This window comes from Panthera onca, chromosome C1 (genome assembly GCF_046562875.1).
Source record: "Panthera onca isolate mPanOnc1 chromosome C1, mPanOnc1 haplotype 2, whole genome shotgun sequence".
NCBI lineage: Eukaryota > Metazoa > Chordata > Mammalia > Carnivora > Felidae > Panthera > Panthera onca.
The window spans coordinates 125,605,334-125,619,467 of record NC_138346.1 but is presented as its reverse complement, the minus strand read 5'-3'; the positions used below and the strand labels follow the sequence as shown (position 1 = coordinate 125,619,467).

Sequence of the window (14,134 nt, the reverse complement as noted above, 5' to 3'; positions counted from 1 at the left end):
ATAAGAAGGGCTCTTCAAGCAGAGCAAGTTTTGCTATTTAGGTAGATAACTATGGCAATGGCCAGAGTGGAGATGGGTTTATAGCAGGGAAACCAGTAAGAAGTATGTTTTAGTCATCCAAGTAAAAGATGGAAAGTATTTGAAATAATTTCTATATCTTTATCTGTATGTTTAGAAATGCATAGAAAGGGCACCTGCGTGGCTCAGTTGGTTGAACATCTAACGTGGGCTCAGGTCATGATCTCATGGTTCCTGAGTTCAAGCCCTGCATCGGGCTGAGTTCGAGCACTGCATCAGGCTTGCACACGGTCAGTATAGAGCCCACTTCAGATTCTCTGTTCCCCCCTCTCTTTCTGTCCCTCCCCTACCTGCACCCTCTCTCAAAAATAAAGAAATGCATATAATATGTCTGGCCATCACAGAACCAAACAGAAACAGTGGTTGCGTGAGAGAAGTAGAATTGGGAGAGAAAGAACAGGACTTTTTATTCTATAAACTCCTAAAGGGTCTGATTTCTTTTTTAAAAAGCACTCATTACTTTTATAACAACAATGATAATGTTTTAAAGAACAGGTAGTGAAGACAAACACTGGTCAGTGACAAAGGGAATGGAGTAGGTGACTAGATCTGAAAGACATTTCAAAGGTTATAATATGAGTTAGTAATTTGGAAAGGGCAGAAGTAAAGATTAATGATGAGAAGATGATAATGAAGCCATAAACCAAATTATAATAATAAGTTAGGACAGGCAAGTTGGAGAAGAAACTTATAAATAAAATTTTAAAAATTCAGTTTGAGACATATTGAAGAGGCTGACGTACCAACCAGATATCCAGGTAAAAATTTCCACAACCAGATAGAAACACAAGTTTATAGACAAGGAAGGAAGCCAGATTTATAAGATACAGGTTTGGAAATTATCAGCAAATAAAATATAATAAAAGACATAAACCAAGGCCGGTACCTACTATACTATGCTGCAGGACCTTCCATATTACCTTGGAGTCACCTTACTGTTCTATCTGGAACAAATCAGAAATTGTAGGAACAATTTGTATTCAACTATTGACAATATACTCAGATGACTATTCAAGTCTCTTGCTTTTTCCTAAAAATGAAAATAAAAAATTAAAGCTACTTTGGAAAATAGCTTATAAATAGCTATAAATAGTTAAAAAAAAGACATAATAATGTATGGTTTTTTTAAATCTAAAACCATACCTATGCTTACACTCAAATTCACTTTAACTTTGAATTGCTTTGATCTTTATAATTTATCTTTAGATTACTTTGTTTCTATTACTTTGTAAATCTTACAACAGCTTTTGACCAAAGCAATATAATTCTGACCTGAAGTAATGATAATGCTTTATAATCTTCTTCTTAAAAGCAGAGGTTAAAGAAAAATCTCTCTGAAGGCATCTGAAATTAAGGTACTTTGCTCTTGATCAGTCATGCACATCAAGAACCAATTTATCTCTGCAATTAGTTTTCTCAGTGCACATTCTATGAGATTGGACAGGCAGGCTGAATGCAAAGAGTCCACATTGATGTGTATCGGGGGAAGACTAAAGACAGTTCCCAGATAGAAAGTAAACAGAACAGCTGTATGAATAAACTGAAAGAAAATATAACACTCCTAGCAGTCTCAGGAGCAAAGGCAAAGTGATATTCTATTGAAAGGAGAGGGAAGGGAGACTAGAGAGGGCATTTGCCACGGGAAAACTTCTTTCCACATCATCCTACAGAGCAGTACCTCTAGAGAGAAGTGTTTTCTAGATCAACTCTTCCACCTAGACCACACCATAACATAACAGAAAGGCAAAGCCTTCACTGTGCCCTAACTTTGGGTCATGGACTTCAACACCACTTCCCCATTTCTCCCTTTACTACTGCTATGCCACTCAGTCTCAATCAAGTGCCTGTTTCCCTCTCATCTTTTGTATATGCTGCTATAATATAGGTAATCTGACCAATGAAATGTAAGCTTGAGGGGCGCCTGGGTGGCTCAGTTGGCTCAGCGTCTGACTCTTGATTTCAGCTCAGGTCCTGATCCCAGCTTCATGGGATTGAGCCCCACATCACACTTCACCCTGAGCATGGAGCCTGCTTGAGATTCTCTCTCTTTCTCTCTCTCTCTCTCTCTCTCTCTCTCTCTCTCTCTCTCCCTCCCTCCCTCTGTCCCTCTCCCCTGTTCATGCTCTATCAAATTAAAAAGAAGAAGCAGGAGGAGAAGGAGGAGGAGGAAAAGAAAGAGGAGGAGGAGAAGAAGAAAAAAGAAAAAAGAAATGTGAGCTTGCTGCTAAAGAGCTGGTATCTTCTATTAGTGGATGGGACTCAGAACATCCTACATGCTTCAATTTCTGATCAACCAAAATGAATTTTACCTTTTCTGTATCAATTTATTTTTAAAATTCCCCTTGCACTTAAAGAAGCCTCCAGGCATGGTCTGGTTTCTTGAAAACACAAAACAGCTTTTGTTATAAAATAAGAACTAATAACTTTTCAAAGCTACAGATAACATATTCTGAAACATGTACTCAAATTGTTATTGTTTTGTTTTTAAATGTTCTCTTCCCCCAAGAGCTTCTACTACAAGATGCAAATTATTTTCAGGGTATTAACTAATTCAAATTAGTTAATGCTGTCTCAATATCTTCACTTTTACCTCATCTCAACAAAAGAATCCCCAAATCTGACACATGCTAAGGCCATGAGCACTAAAGTAATACTCCTAAGAAAAAGAGTTCATAGAGGAACAGCTTAAACAGGAAGCAAAAATGGTAATGGAGGTGTAATAAAGCAATAATCACCATGATCAGTACTGTTGCCTGACACTCAGACATTGTGTTAAGTGCTTCATATATATCAACGCATTTAATCAGAAGGCATGATACTTTGACAGTGCTTTCCATGCTGAGTCAGATTCTTTTACCTTTACTGATGTACCATAAAATGCACGTATCTTAAGCATGCAATTTGATGAGTTTTGACAAATGTAGACAAGCCACACACCAATGAAGACACAGAACATTTCCATCACCCCAGAAAGTTCTCCTTTCCAGTTAATTCCCTACCTTGACTACCTGAGGCAACAACTGTTCTAATTTCGACACCACATAAGTAGAATCATTCAGTATGTACTCTTTTGTACACATTATATTCTTGAGATTTATCCATAGTTTACTTGTATCAGTTCTTTCTTTTTGTTGCTGAAAAGTATCCCAGTGAATAAATATATCACAATTTGTCCATTTACTTGTTAATGCACATCTGGGTTGTTTCCAGTTTGGGGCTATCATGAATAATCAGAAGGTATGAAACGTGTTCCATCCTTAAAAAAAGAAAAAAAAAAGCCTGACATTTTCTTTTTTCTTTTTTTTAATGTTTATTTATTTTTTGAGAGAGAGAGAGAGACACAGAGTGCAAGGTAGGGAGGAGCAGAGAGAGAGAGGGAGACACAGAAACCGAAGCAGACTCCAGGCTCTGAGCTGTTAGCACAGAGCCCGACACAGGGCTTGAACTCACAGACCATGAGATCATAACCTGAGCTGAAGTCAGACACTTCACCAACTGAGCCACCCGAGCGCCCTTGACAATTTCTATAGTAGCTGAAAGATACACAATCTTTTTCTTGTTTGGTAACTAAAAAAAATTTTGAACCAAAACCATAGCTAAGTAATAAAGAACAAGTCAAAAACCATGAAAACACATTGTTTTAATTTTTTGCTATTACTATCATAGTTACTGTACACAGAAATTCATTCAGTAGATTAAAAAAATCTGTACAATCAATATTAATGAGATATCTAAAGCAAATGCATAGCCTGAAGAGATTTATGTGATCTCTTTCTACTGCGTTTCTAATAGTTTCCAGCTTTAACAAACTGCACACTCCGAGACCTACAGTCATTTCTGTTGTAGTTCTGTGGAAAGTTGCCCAAAAATCTTTCCTGCTAAAACAGCTTCATCCTATGTCATCTTACTGGTAAAAGTCATATAACATTTGGCAAATTTGCATAACAAATTTTTAAGAATAAAAGATTAATTAATTTACTTAGTTACTTACAGGTCATTGTTCATTAGGGTAAATAAGTTATTACAACCCACAGCTTAAGTTTGAGGAAGAAAATTTAAAAAAAAATTTTTTTAAATGTTTATTTATTTTTTTGAGACAGAGAGAGAGCATGAACGGGGGAGGGTCAGAGAGAGGGAGACACAGAATCTGAAACAGGCTCCAGGCTCTGAGCTGTCAGCACAGAGCCCAACGCGGGGCTCGAACTCACGGACTGCAAGATCATGACCTGAGCCGAAGTCCGACGCTTAACCGACGGAGCCACCCAGGTGCCCTGAGGAAGAAAATTTCTAAAGCCTTTATTTTTTTTTTTTGGCTTTAGGCTGAGAGGCAGGGATAGAGAGCATAAGTGGGGGTGGAAGAAAATCTGAATCTGTACATACTTCATAACTTGTAAATCCCTCACAAAAACAGCCTTAAATACCAGAGCTCTTCTAGTTCATATAATACTAATGTTATTTAAGTGGGATATTATCCAAGTTGTTGGACCTTAAAATTTCTCTAAAAAAAAAAAATAATAATTATCCTGTTTGAAAATATCCAGGTTAAAGTGTATATCCACAAACAGTAATGTAAGGTTATAGCACCACTCTACTTAGGTGGATTTTTTTTAAGTTTATTTATTTCTAAAAAATTTTTAACGTTTATTCATTTTGAGAGATGGAGGGAGACAGAGCGTGAGTGGGGGAGGGGCAGAGAGAAAGGGAGACACAGAATCCGAAGCAGGCTCGAACTCACAAACCATGAGATCATGACCTGAGCTGAAGTCGGGCACCTAACGGACTGAGCCACCCAGGCGCCCCATTTATTTATTTATTTTGAGAGAGACAGGACAGTGCAAGCAGGGGAGGGGTATGAGAGTGAGAGAGAGAGAGAGAGAGAGAGAGAGAGAGAGAGAGAGAATCTCAAGGAGGTTCCACAATGTCAGCACACAGCCTGATGTGGGGCTCAAACTCCTGAACCGTGAGATAGTTGGATATTTTGATAGAGTTGGCTTTGACATTTAGTTGAGGGGACATATGTAAATTTCTACCTACAGATAAAAATGACTTAATGTTAAAGTATAGGGGCATCTGGGTGGCTCAGTCGGTTAAGCAGCTGACTTCAGCTCAGGTCAGGATCTTGTCATTCATAAGTTCAAGCCCCATGTCGGGGTCTGTGCTGACAGCTCAGAGCCTGGAGCCTGCTTCAGGTTCTGTGTCTCCCTCTCTATCCCTTCCCCACTTGCACTCTGTTTCTCTCTTTCTCTCTCTCAAAAATAAATAAACATTGAAAAAAAATTTTTTAAAGGTTAAAGTATATACACAATATATACTAGTTGAATATGGTTATATTTAAATTATACATTGTAGTTTTATTGAGACACAAAATTCATCATTGTAAGTATACAGTTCAAAGATTTTTAGTAACTTTGTATGGTTGTGCAATCATCACCACCAAAAGTTTCCTCATGTCTGTGTGCAGTCAATCCATACTTCTACTTCAGCTCCAGGGAAACACTGATATGCTTTTCTGTCTACAGTCTTCCCTGCTTGAGAAATTTCATATTAATGAAATCATATATGTTGTCTTTTGTGTCTGGTTTCTTTCACTTAGCATGAAGCACTTGAGGTCCATCTATGTTGTTATATGTACTTATAGTTTGCTCCTTTTTAGTACTAAGAAGTGTTCCATTACATGGAGATACTACAATTTACTTGTTCATTTACTTGTGTTTGACTGTTTCATGTTTTTGGCTATTGTGCATAATACTACGATTAACACTTGCACACAAGTCTTTGTGTAGACCTAGGTTTTCCTTTCTCTTGGGTAGATACCTAGGAATGAAATGGATGGGTCATATGGCAAGTGTATGTTTAACTGCAAAATTGTTTCCAGAGTAGCTATACTATTTTATATACCTAGCAGGAATGTACACAGTTTCTTCATATTCTTGCCAACAGTTGATTTTGTTGGTCTTTGTGAGTATAGCCATTTGAGTGGGTATAAAGTAGTACCATATTGTGCTTTTAATTTGCATTTCCCCAATGACCCATGATGCTATCTTCTGATGTGATTATTAGCTATACATATATCTTCTTTGGTGAAGTGACTATTCAATCCTTTACCCATTTTTTTTTTTCCTTTACTCATGTTTTAAATAAGTTTTTTGTCCTCTTATTGAGTTGTAAGAGTTCTTTCTGAGTTCTGGATACAGAACTTCAACAGTATATGACTTGCAAATGTTTTCCCCCAGTCTTTGGCTTTCCATTTTCTTAATGATGTCTTTTGAAGAGCAAATGTTTTAAGAAGTCCAATTTATCAATTTTTTCTTTTATGGAGCATGATTTTGAAGAAATCTTTGCCTAACCTAAGGTCACAAAGCTCGAAGTTTTATAATTTTACCTCTTATATTTGGATCTATGATCCATATTGAGTTCCTTTTTATATTTGGTATGAAGGAAGGGTCTGGGTCCTTTTTTTCCTCCATATTGATTGTTCCAGCACCATAGAAAATACTATCCTTTCCCACTGAATTGCTTGGGAACTCTCGTTGAAAATCAACTGATCATTATGTGAGTTTGTTTCAGGATTCTCTATTGTCTTCTATTGACCTACATTTCAATATTTATGCCAATATTATACTATTTTAATTACTGTAGCTTTAAAAATGTCTTAAAATTGGGGCACCTGGGTTGGGCATCCAACTTCAGCTCAGGTCATGATCTCACAGTTCATGAGTTCAAGCCCTGCCTCTGGCTCTGTGCTGACAGCTCAGAGCCTGGAGCCTGCTTCAGATTCTGTGTCTCCCTCTCTCTCTGCCCCTCCCCTGCTTGTGCTCTGTCTCTCTCTCAGAAATAAATAAACATTAAAACAAATTTTTTTAATGTCTTAAAATTGGATAAATTTGGGTGAATTCCAACTTTTTTCTCCTTTCTCAAAACTGTTTTGCCTATTTTAGGTCTTTTGAATTTTCATATCAATTTTAGGATGAGTTTGTGAATTTCTACAAACAAGCCTGATAAGATTTTAATAGGAATTAGATTGAATCCATAGATCGATTTGGAGACAACTGTGGTCTTAACAATACTGAGTCTTCTAATCCATAAACATGGAACATATCTCCATTTATTTAGGTCTTCTTTAATTTCTTGTGTGTGTGTTCAAGATAAAAAAAAAAAAGTATCCCCTAAAAGCATTATAGATTATCTAGAGCAGATTCAATCTGGATATATTATCTATCCAACAATTTAATTTAATTAGGGCAATGCCTAGGATTTCTACTACCCTCCCTTGTACCCAAGTGCCTCCAGCAGTAGTTTTGAAGACCAATGCACAATGCACATCATCAGAATTGTTACTGCTGAGAATACACTTTGTATGAGAGGATTTGTGAAACAGAAACCAAGTCCACAACTACAGGGTATACATGGTCCATATTTTGTTATTCTTAGAGAGAATTAAATAAAATTTTTATACATCTTAGTGATGTATTTAATTTGAATAGTTCGGTTAATAACAATTGCTTATCTTCTCACACAGGAAGATTTCCATCCCATCCTGGATAATAACGATACAAATCACTTCTGAAATGTTTACTGTGTGTCAGGCCTTCTTCTAAGCTCTTGAAGGATATGAACTCATTTAATCTCAATTAATAACTCTGAGGGATAAGAAATATTATTCCCATTTTACACATGAGGTCACTCGAGAGAAGCTGAGTAACTTGTCCAAGGTTATACAGCTAGGAAGTAGTGGAGCCAGAATTCAAACATAGGCAGTTTAGTTGCAGAATCCATGCTCTTAACCACTCTGCAGCATGAGAGAACAGAGCATTTCATTTGGAGTTATTTTCAGACCTCTGCTTCCAGTAATGGAACACTGGGTAATTCAAATCAACCCTCTCAGACAACTAGAAAAGCTGAACAAAATATTTTTAAAAATCCAATCAAATGCATCAGAGAATTCACAAAGGGTAAGGAATTAGCAGCCCACAGTCTAAAGAAGGCAAAAATTGGAGAAGTAAACCACATTTGGGGCTTCTTTTACCATAGAGACATTTGCCAATTTTGGACAAGATGGCAAAGAGGCTGTTCAAACTTTCTGCCAGTTTTATAAGGCTAAAGGAACAAAAGTCAGGAGTTCAAGGTATGTCAAGAGTGAAGGCCCTGGTAAAACTCTCAGGGTTGGATTGGCATCCAGAACGGCTGCATCCTAGGAATAGGGGTGAACCAGATACAAACCCAAACTTTCACGGGCTACAGCCCAGTTTCTAGTCATCTAGGTAGACCAGAAAATATCAATCCCTGAAACTGAATTAAGGTGATTCTGTCCTGCTAATTACTTCTCCTAGGCATCTAAGAGCAAATAAAATCCTCTCCAAAGGAAAATATTATTATCTGAGGTTTCAAGTTATTTCTACAATTTTTTCAGGTAAAATATCAGATACATAGTCAAAGAAAATCAGGCATAAGAGAAGACAAGAAGAACATAATGTAGCAGAACAAAAAAAACACATTATAGAAACAGACACAGAAGTTCCAGATATGGGGATTATCAGAAAAAGACTTTAAGATAACTACTTTAAACTATTTTCACAGAGATAAAAGACTATACTTTAAATTTTGGCAGAGAATTAGAAACTATAAATAGCAAAGGAGATGTGAAAAATAAACAGAAATTCAAGAACTGAAAAATGTTTCAAAGGAGTGAAATCATACAGAGTATATTCTCTGGACACAATGCAATCATGCTAGAAATCATTGATAAAAAGATAATCTTCGCATGTTTGGAAATTAAGAAATAGCCAAATGGAATAAATGTATCTCTAAATCAAAGAGGAAATCAAGATGGAAATTAGAAAATATGTTGAATTAAATTATACACAAAATATTACTATAGTATGCAGTTAAAATTGTACTTAGAGGTTTATAGACTTGAACAAATATATTAGAAGGAAGAAAGACTGAAACTAATGAGTTAACTTAAGTACCTATATAAAAAGATACAGGAAATAAAAAATAATAAAATAGAGCCAAAGTAAGTTGAAGAAAGGCCATAAAGAGCAGAAATGAATGAACCAGAAAATAAACAGTAGAGCAGATTGTCAAAGCCAGAGCTTGGTTCTTTGCAGAGACTAATAAAATTCATAGATCCCTGGGGAATCTGGTCAAGAAAAAAAAAATGGTAGCCAGTGTTAAGAACTAAATAGTAGATATCACAACTGATCCTGCAAACATTAACAAGATAATAAAAGGATTTTATGAAATCTTTATGCCAATAAATTATAATGAAATAAATTCCTAGAAAAATACAACTTAACAAAAACCAACACAAGAAGAATGAAGAAATTTGAATAGTTATGGAATACAGAAACTAAATTTATAATTCACCTATTAAAGAAATGAAATTTGTAATGAAAATCCTTCTCACAAAGGAAACTCCAGAATCAGATGGCTCTATCAACAAATTCTCTCGATTTAAGACAGAAATAATTCTAATTTTACACAAATTATTCCAGAGAATTTAAAAACACAGAGACCACTCCTAACTTATTTTATAAAGCCAACAATGAAAAGTATAGGCCAAAAACATAAGAAAAAAAGAAAGTGAACATAATTAATGTCACAACAGTGGTTACCTTTAAGCAGGAGGGAAGGAAGCATAGTTTCTGGGGGATGGCAAGGTGGTTCTTGACCTCAATGTTAGTTTTCACTCATTTGCTTTATAATAAATCATTAAGATCCACATTTCTGCTTTTTACACTTTGATATATATGTAATACAATTAAAAATAAAATTTATATTTATGGGACCAGTGTCACTTAATAAGAGAATGGTATGAATATTTGTTGACTGTCATTCTTAAATTTCAGTAATTTTCTTAACTCTATACTTACTCTAAGAGACTTACAACTTCAATTTCTTGGAGATTATCTTTTAGAGATTAATCTCTTTAATGTTTACTTGCTTCCAAATTCCATTAACGTACATTATACTGGAATCAACAGTTATAATTACATTTGGTAACAGATGCATATATTCTTGAATATTCTATAGTTCCTAACATGGAGCATTGCTTTTAAAACCCCAAATTTAATCTCGGGTGATAAGACACAAAGATTAACCAATAATCTGTATGTCTGCAAGGTGTATAATATAAAGACAAACGAGATGGGTATAGTTTCATCTGGGACTAAATAAACATCAACTCAGCAGTTTTTCTGGGAACTTCCACATCTGTTTCCTATCATTGATTATTTTAATCTATTTGTCTTCAGTCTTTGTCTATCCCTAGTTCAAAAACCCAGGCATCTGTCTAGAAGTAAAAAGCTTTTACAGTAACAGGAAATTTGATTTAATGATCTGAAAAATGAATGATCTTTTATTAAGACCATGCCATTTTATTTCTTCTCTATAACTAAAGTAAAAGGAACAGCTAGGTGAATACATTTCAAATTTTATTTTGAAAGCAATTACAAAGCCTAGAGTGAACTCCTGCTCCTATTCACCTTGCTAAATGCCTTTTAACATCCCCCTTATAGTGACTATCAAAATATAACAGACTAAAACAATTCTGACTCAAATTATGGAGACCCAAATTTGGTCTACATACTTTCATGAATTTGATAAACTTAAATAAAAGTAGTAGTTTCATCATAAAATTTCTCACTTTTGGAACATGAGGATTAAATTCCACAGCTCTATGAATTGCTTCCACAGCATTAATTTCTGCCATGCTTAGCCCTCTTCTGGAGGCTGTTTCAGGACAGAATCTATAAGAAAACCACGAAATGAACAAATGAATGTAAAAATCCATGATTTTGATCATAATCTAACTTCCTGGATCAGGGGTTTCTGGTGATGGCCAAAGACAAAGCCAAATAACTAGTAAACGTGAAAGTAAAGCCTTTATTTAGTTTAACATATAAAGAAAAGCAGCATAAGCAATGGAAATCCTCAAATTTAGGTAAGGAAAGCCTTCGAAGTCCATTGAAGGCACACTCTGGGAAAGGCAGTAAATATAAAATGCTACACAGGGACATCCAGAGAGTTTCATGAAATGGAAGTACATTGTTATTAAATTTTCACTGAGAGGAAAGAGTAATATTCCATTCTAATTTATATCAAGGCATAGTAATCTAAGGTGAAAAAAATGGTTGCCATTTGGTTGGTTTCTGAAAATTTTATCTGTGGAATAAAGAAGGGCAGCCCAAAGGATAAAGATAAACAGAATAACTTGAAATTATAATCTCAGAACAGATAGTATGAAACTATTTCCCCACCACACACCTTATCAGTACCATTATAACTACTCTCTGTACTTTCTAGCATTGCTTTAAGCATTTAACACACACAATCCTCACATACCCATGCTTTATTCTCACTTTACAGAGAGGAAGAGACTCAAACTGATTAACATGCCCAAAGGTCCACAGCTGGTATGCAGTAGACTTTGAATTGGAATCCAGGTTTAGTATAGCTCTAAAAACCTTGCTTTTTCCACTACACTAGTAAGAAGCCTCATAAGATCAAGGGTTATTCAGAAGGAAGTAGAGAGGAAAAAGCATTGTTTAAAGTCGGTGGTGAAAAACATAACACAGTTTCCCCTGCTATCTGCGAGTGTTTCTATCAAACCTTTCCTTAAGCTGGAATGGCATAAAGTGAAGAAGCAATTACCTTTTCATAAAAGTGAGAATCCTGTTTGGATTTCTTTCGGTTAGTGAACACATATATTAATGCAGGTCTCTTGTAAAAGGGAGGTGGCATAAAGTAAACTTTCAGACAGCAGGAGAACCCATGTTGAGTTTAGCAGTCTTTCTAAATTACTGTAGTTTTCATTACTTACTTATCTGAAACAGTCCTTGTCTTCAATAGTGCTGCTGTGTAACAGATTGCTGCTGACTTTGGAAGGCTTATATCTGTAATTGTAATTTTCAACTCAGGTAAGAATTATAAAACATATCTTAAGACAATTTTTAATAAGAATAATTCATGATACAAAATCAACAGATGCAACATAGTAGTAGGAGCATGTGGACATGTAGTTAGACATGCAGACCTGAGTTTTAATCCTGATTCTAGTATTTACTAGGTATGCATCCTTGAACTAGTAGCAACTTCTTTAACCTTTAACCTTAGTTTTCTCTTCTCAGAATAGAGAAGTAATACTTTTCCGGCAGAGAGTAAATTAAATTATGTCTGTGAAAGCCCTCACACAATGGTGAAAAGCACTCAACAAATGTTTATGTTATGCTTACATAGGAGTATTCAGGGAAAAAGATTTAGTTATAGCTGGAAATACTGAAAATTCCACCTTTCACAGAGAAAAACTAAGATTAAAAAAATAGAAATACTTAATAGTAGTTAAATCCAGGTAATACAACAGATGATTTTAATTCTTTCTCCTTACAATATTTCTGTATTTTCTACATTTTCTTAAATGACTTTTTAAAAAAAATTTTAAAAATTAATCAGGAATTATAATATAATTAGTTATATAAATCCTTTCTTAAAGAATGCACACAATAATGTTATCAGGGAAGTAGGACTTGAGGACCTTGAGTTTTATTTTATTTTATTTTAATTTTTTAAAAATTTTTTTAGCATTTTTTAAAATTTATTTTTGAGAGAGAGAGACAGAGCATGAACGGAGGAGGGGCAGAGAGAGAGGGAGACACAGAATCCGAAGCAGGCTCCAGGCTCTGAGCCATCAGCCCAGAGCGCAACGTGGGGCTTGAACTCACAGACCGCGAGATGGTGACCTGAGCTGAAGTCGGACGCTTAGCCGACTGAGCCACCCAGGCGCCCCAAGGACCTTGAGTTTTAGATTCCAGAATTATACCAGCAAATAGAGAACTAAAGAAATAAATCTGTAGAGTGCCTGGGTAGCTCAGTTGGTTGAGCGTCCAACTTTGGCTCAGGTCATGATCTCATGGCTTGTGAATTCAAGCCCTGCATCAGGCTTGACAGCTCAGAGCCTAGAGCCTGCTTCCGATTCTGTCGCCTCATTCTCTGCCTCTCCCCTGCTTGCACTCTCCCTCTCTCAAAAATGAATAAACATTAAAAAAAGAAAGAAAGTGGGGCGCCTGGGTGGCGCAGTCGGTTAAGCGTCCGACTTCAGCCAGGTCACGATCTCACGGTCCGTGAGTTCGAGCCCCGTGTCAGGCTCTGGGCTGATGGCTCGGAGCCTGGAGCCTGTTTCCGATTCTGTGTCTCCCTCTCTCTCTGCCCCTCCCCCATTCATGCTCTGTCTCTCTCTGTCCCAAAAATAAATAAAAAACGTTGAAAAAAAAAATTTAAAAAAAAAAAAAAAAAGAAAGAAAGAAAGAAATTTGCCTTTAACTTCTACAAGATTCTAGAACAGTAAAAACTCCGGAATCATAAAATCAACTGAAAACACAGAAGCATATCTAAGTTGTTAGTTTTATTTTGAATGAATCAGGTCCTATCTGATTTTTAGTATTTGGTTCCTAAGCTTGGTCATGTAAGTATCAAAAGCAGACCATGTACCCGATAAATTACATATGGAAAGAATTTCTCACAAATTTCTTCATGAGCCTACACTATTGTGAAGCACTTCCTAAGAATTCCAGATGTTTCAAAGAAATAAATTTCTCTTTCCAAGGGTAACACATTTCAAACTTTCCAAGTCATGGGGATTCTCAAACTAATGGATAGGAACTTATAACAGAACAAGGATGAATAAGTGACTTGTACATGCTCTGTTACAGTAAAAGATATGACCAGAAACATTATGCTATGCTTCTTAAAAATTCTCCCAACTCCATTTGTGGTGAACTGGCACTGTTTAGTATAATAATAAATAGCCAATACATACTGACTTTTTACTGTTGGAAGACTAGTAAACAAAGAAATGGAACACCCGGATTTAAGTGCAGGCTTACCACTTACTGGCTGGGAGACCTTACCCAATTACTTACCTTCTTCAACTCCAGTTTCCTTGTTTCACTAACAAGAGTAAAAAAAAAAAACAAAAAAAAAACAAAAAAAAAACTTGTCCTACCACCTCACAAGAGTATTATACAGATATGAAATAAATTACACTTTGTAATCAAAA

General features: G+C 35.8%; 1 protein-coding gene across 8 annotated transcripts in view; it reads right to left on the bottom strand.

Annotated features, from left to right (window-relative positions):
• The window catches only part of ST7L (suppression of tumorigenicity 7 like), a 137,592-nt gene that overhangs the window by 92,967 nt on the left and 30,491 nt on the right, over nt 1-14,134 (bottom strand). For all 8 annotated transcript variants that reach the window (XR_014138092.1, XM_078451553.2, XM_060626481.1 and 5 more), the window contains exons 10-11: nt 11,903-11,975; nt 10,727-10,829 (exon numbers count right to left, since the gene is read on the bottom strand). Coding sequence is in view for 7 of the 8 variants with exons in the window: in XM_078451553.2 (XP_078307679.1) it covers nt 10,727-10,829; nt 11,903-11,975 (176 nt within the window). In the remaining variant the exon portion in view is untranslated. The remainder of the gene's footprint in view (nt 1-10,726; nt 10,830-11,902; nt 11,976-14,134) is intronic.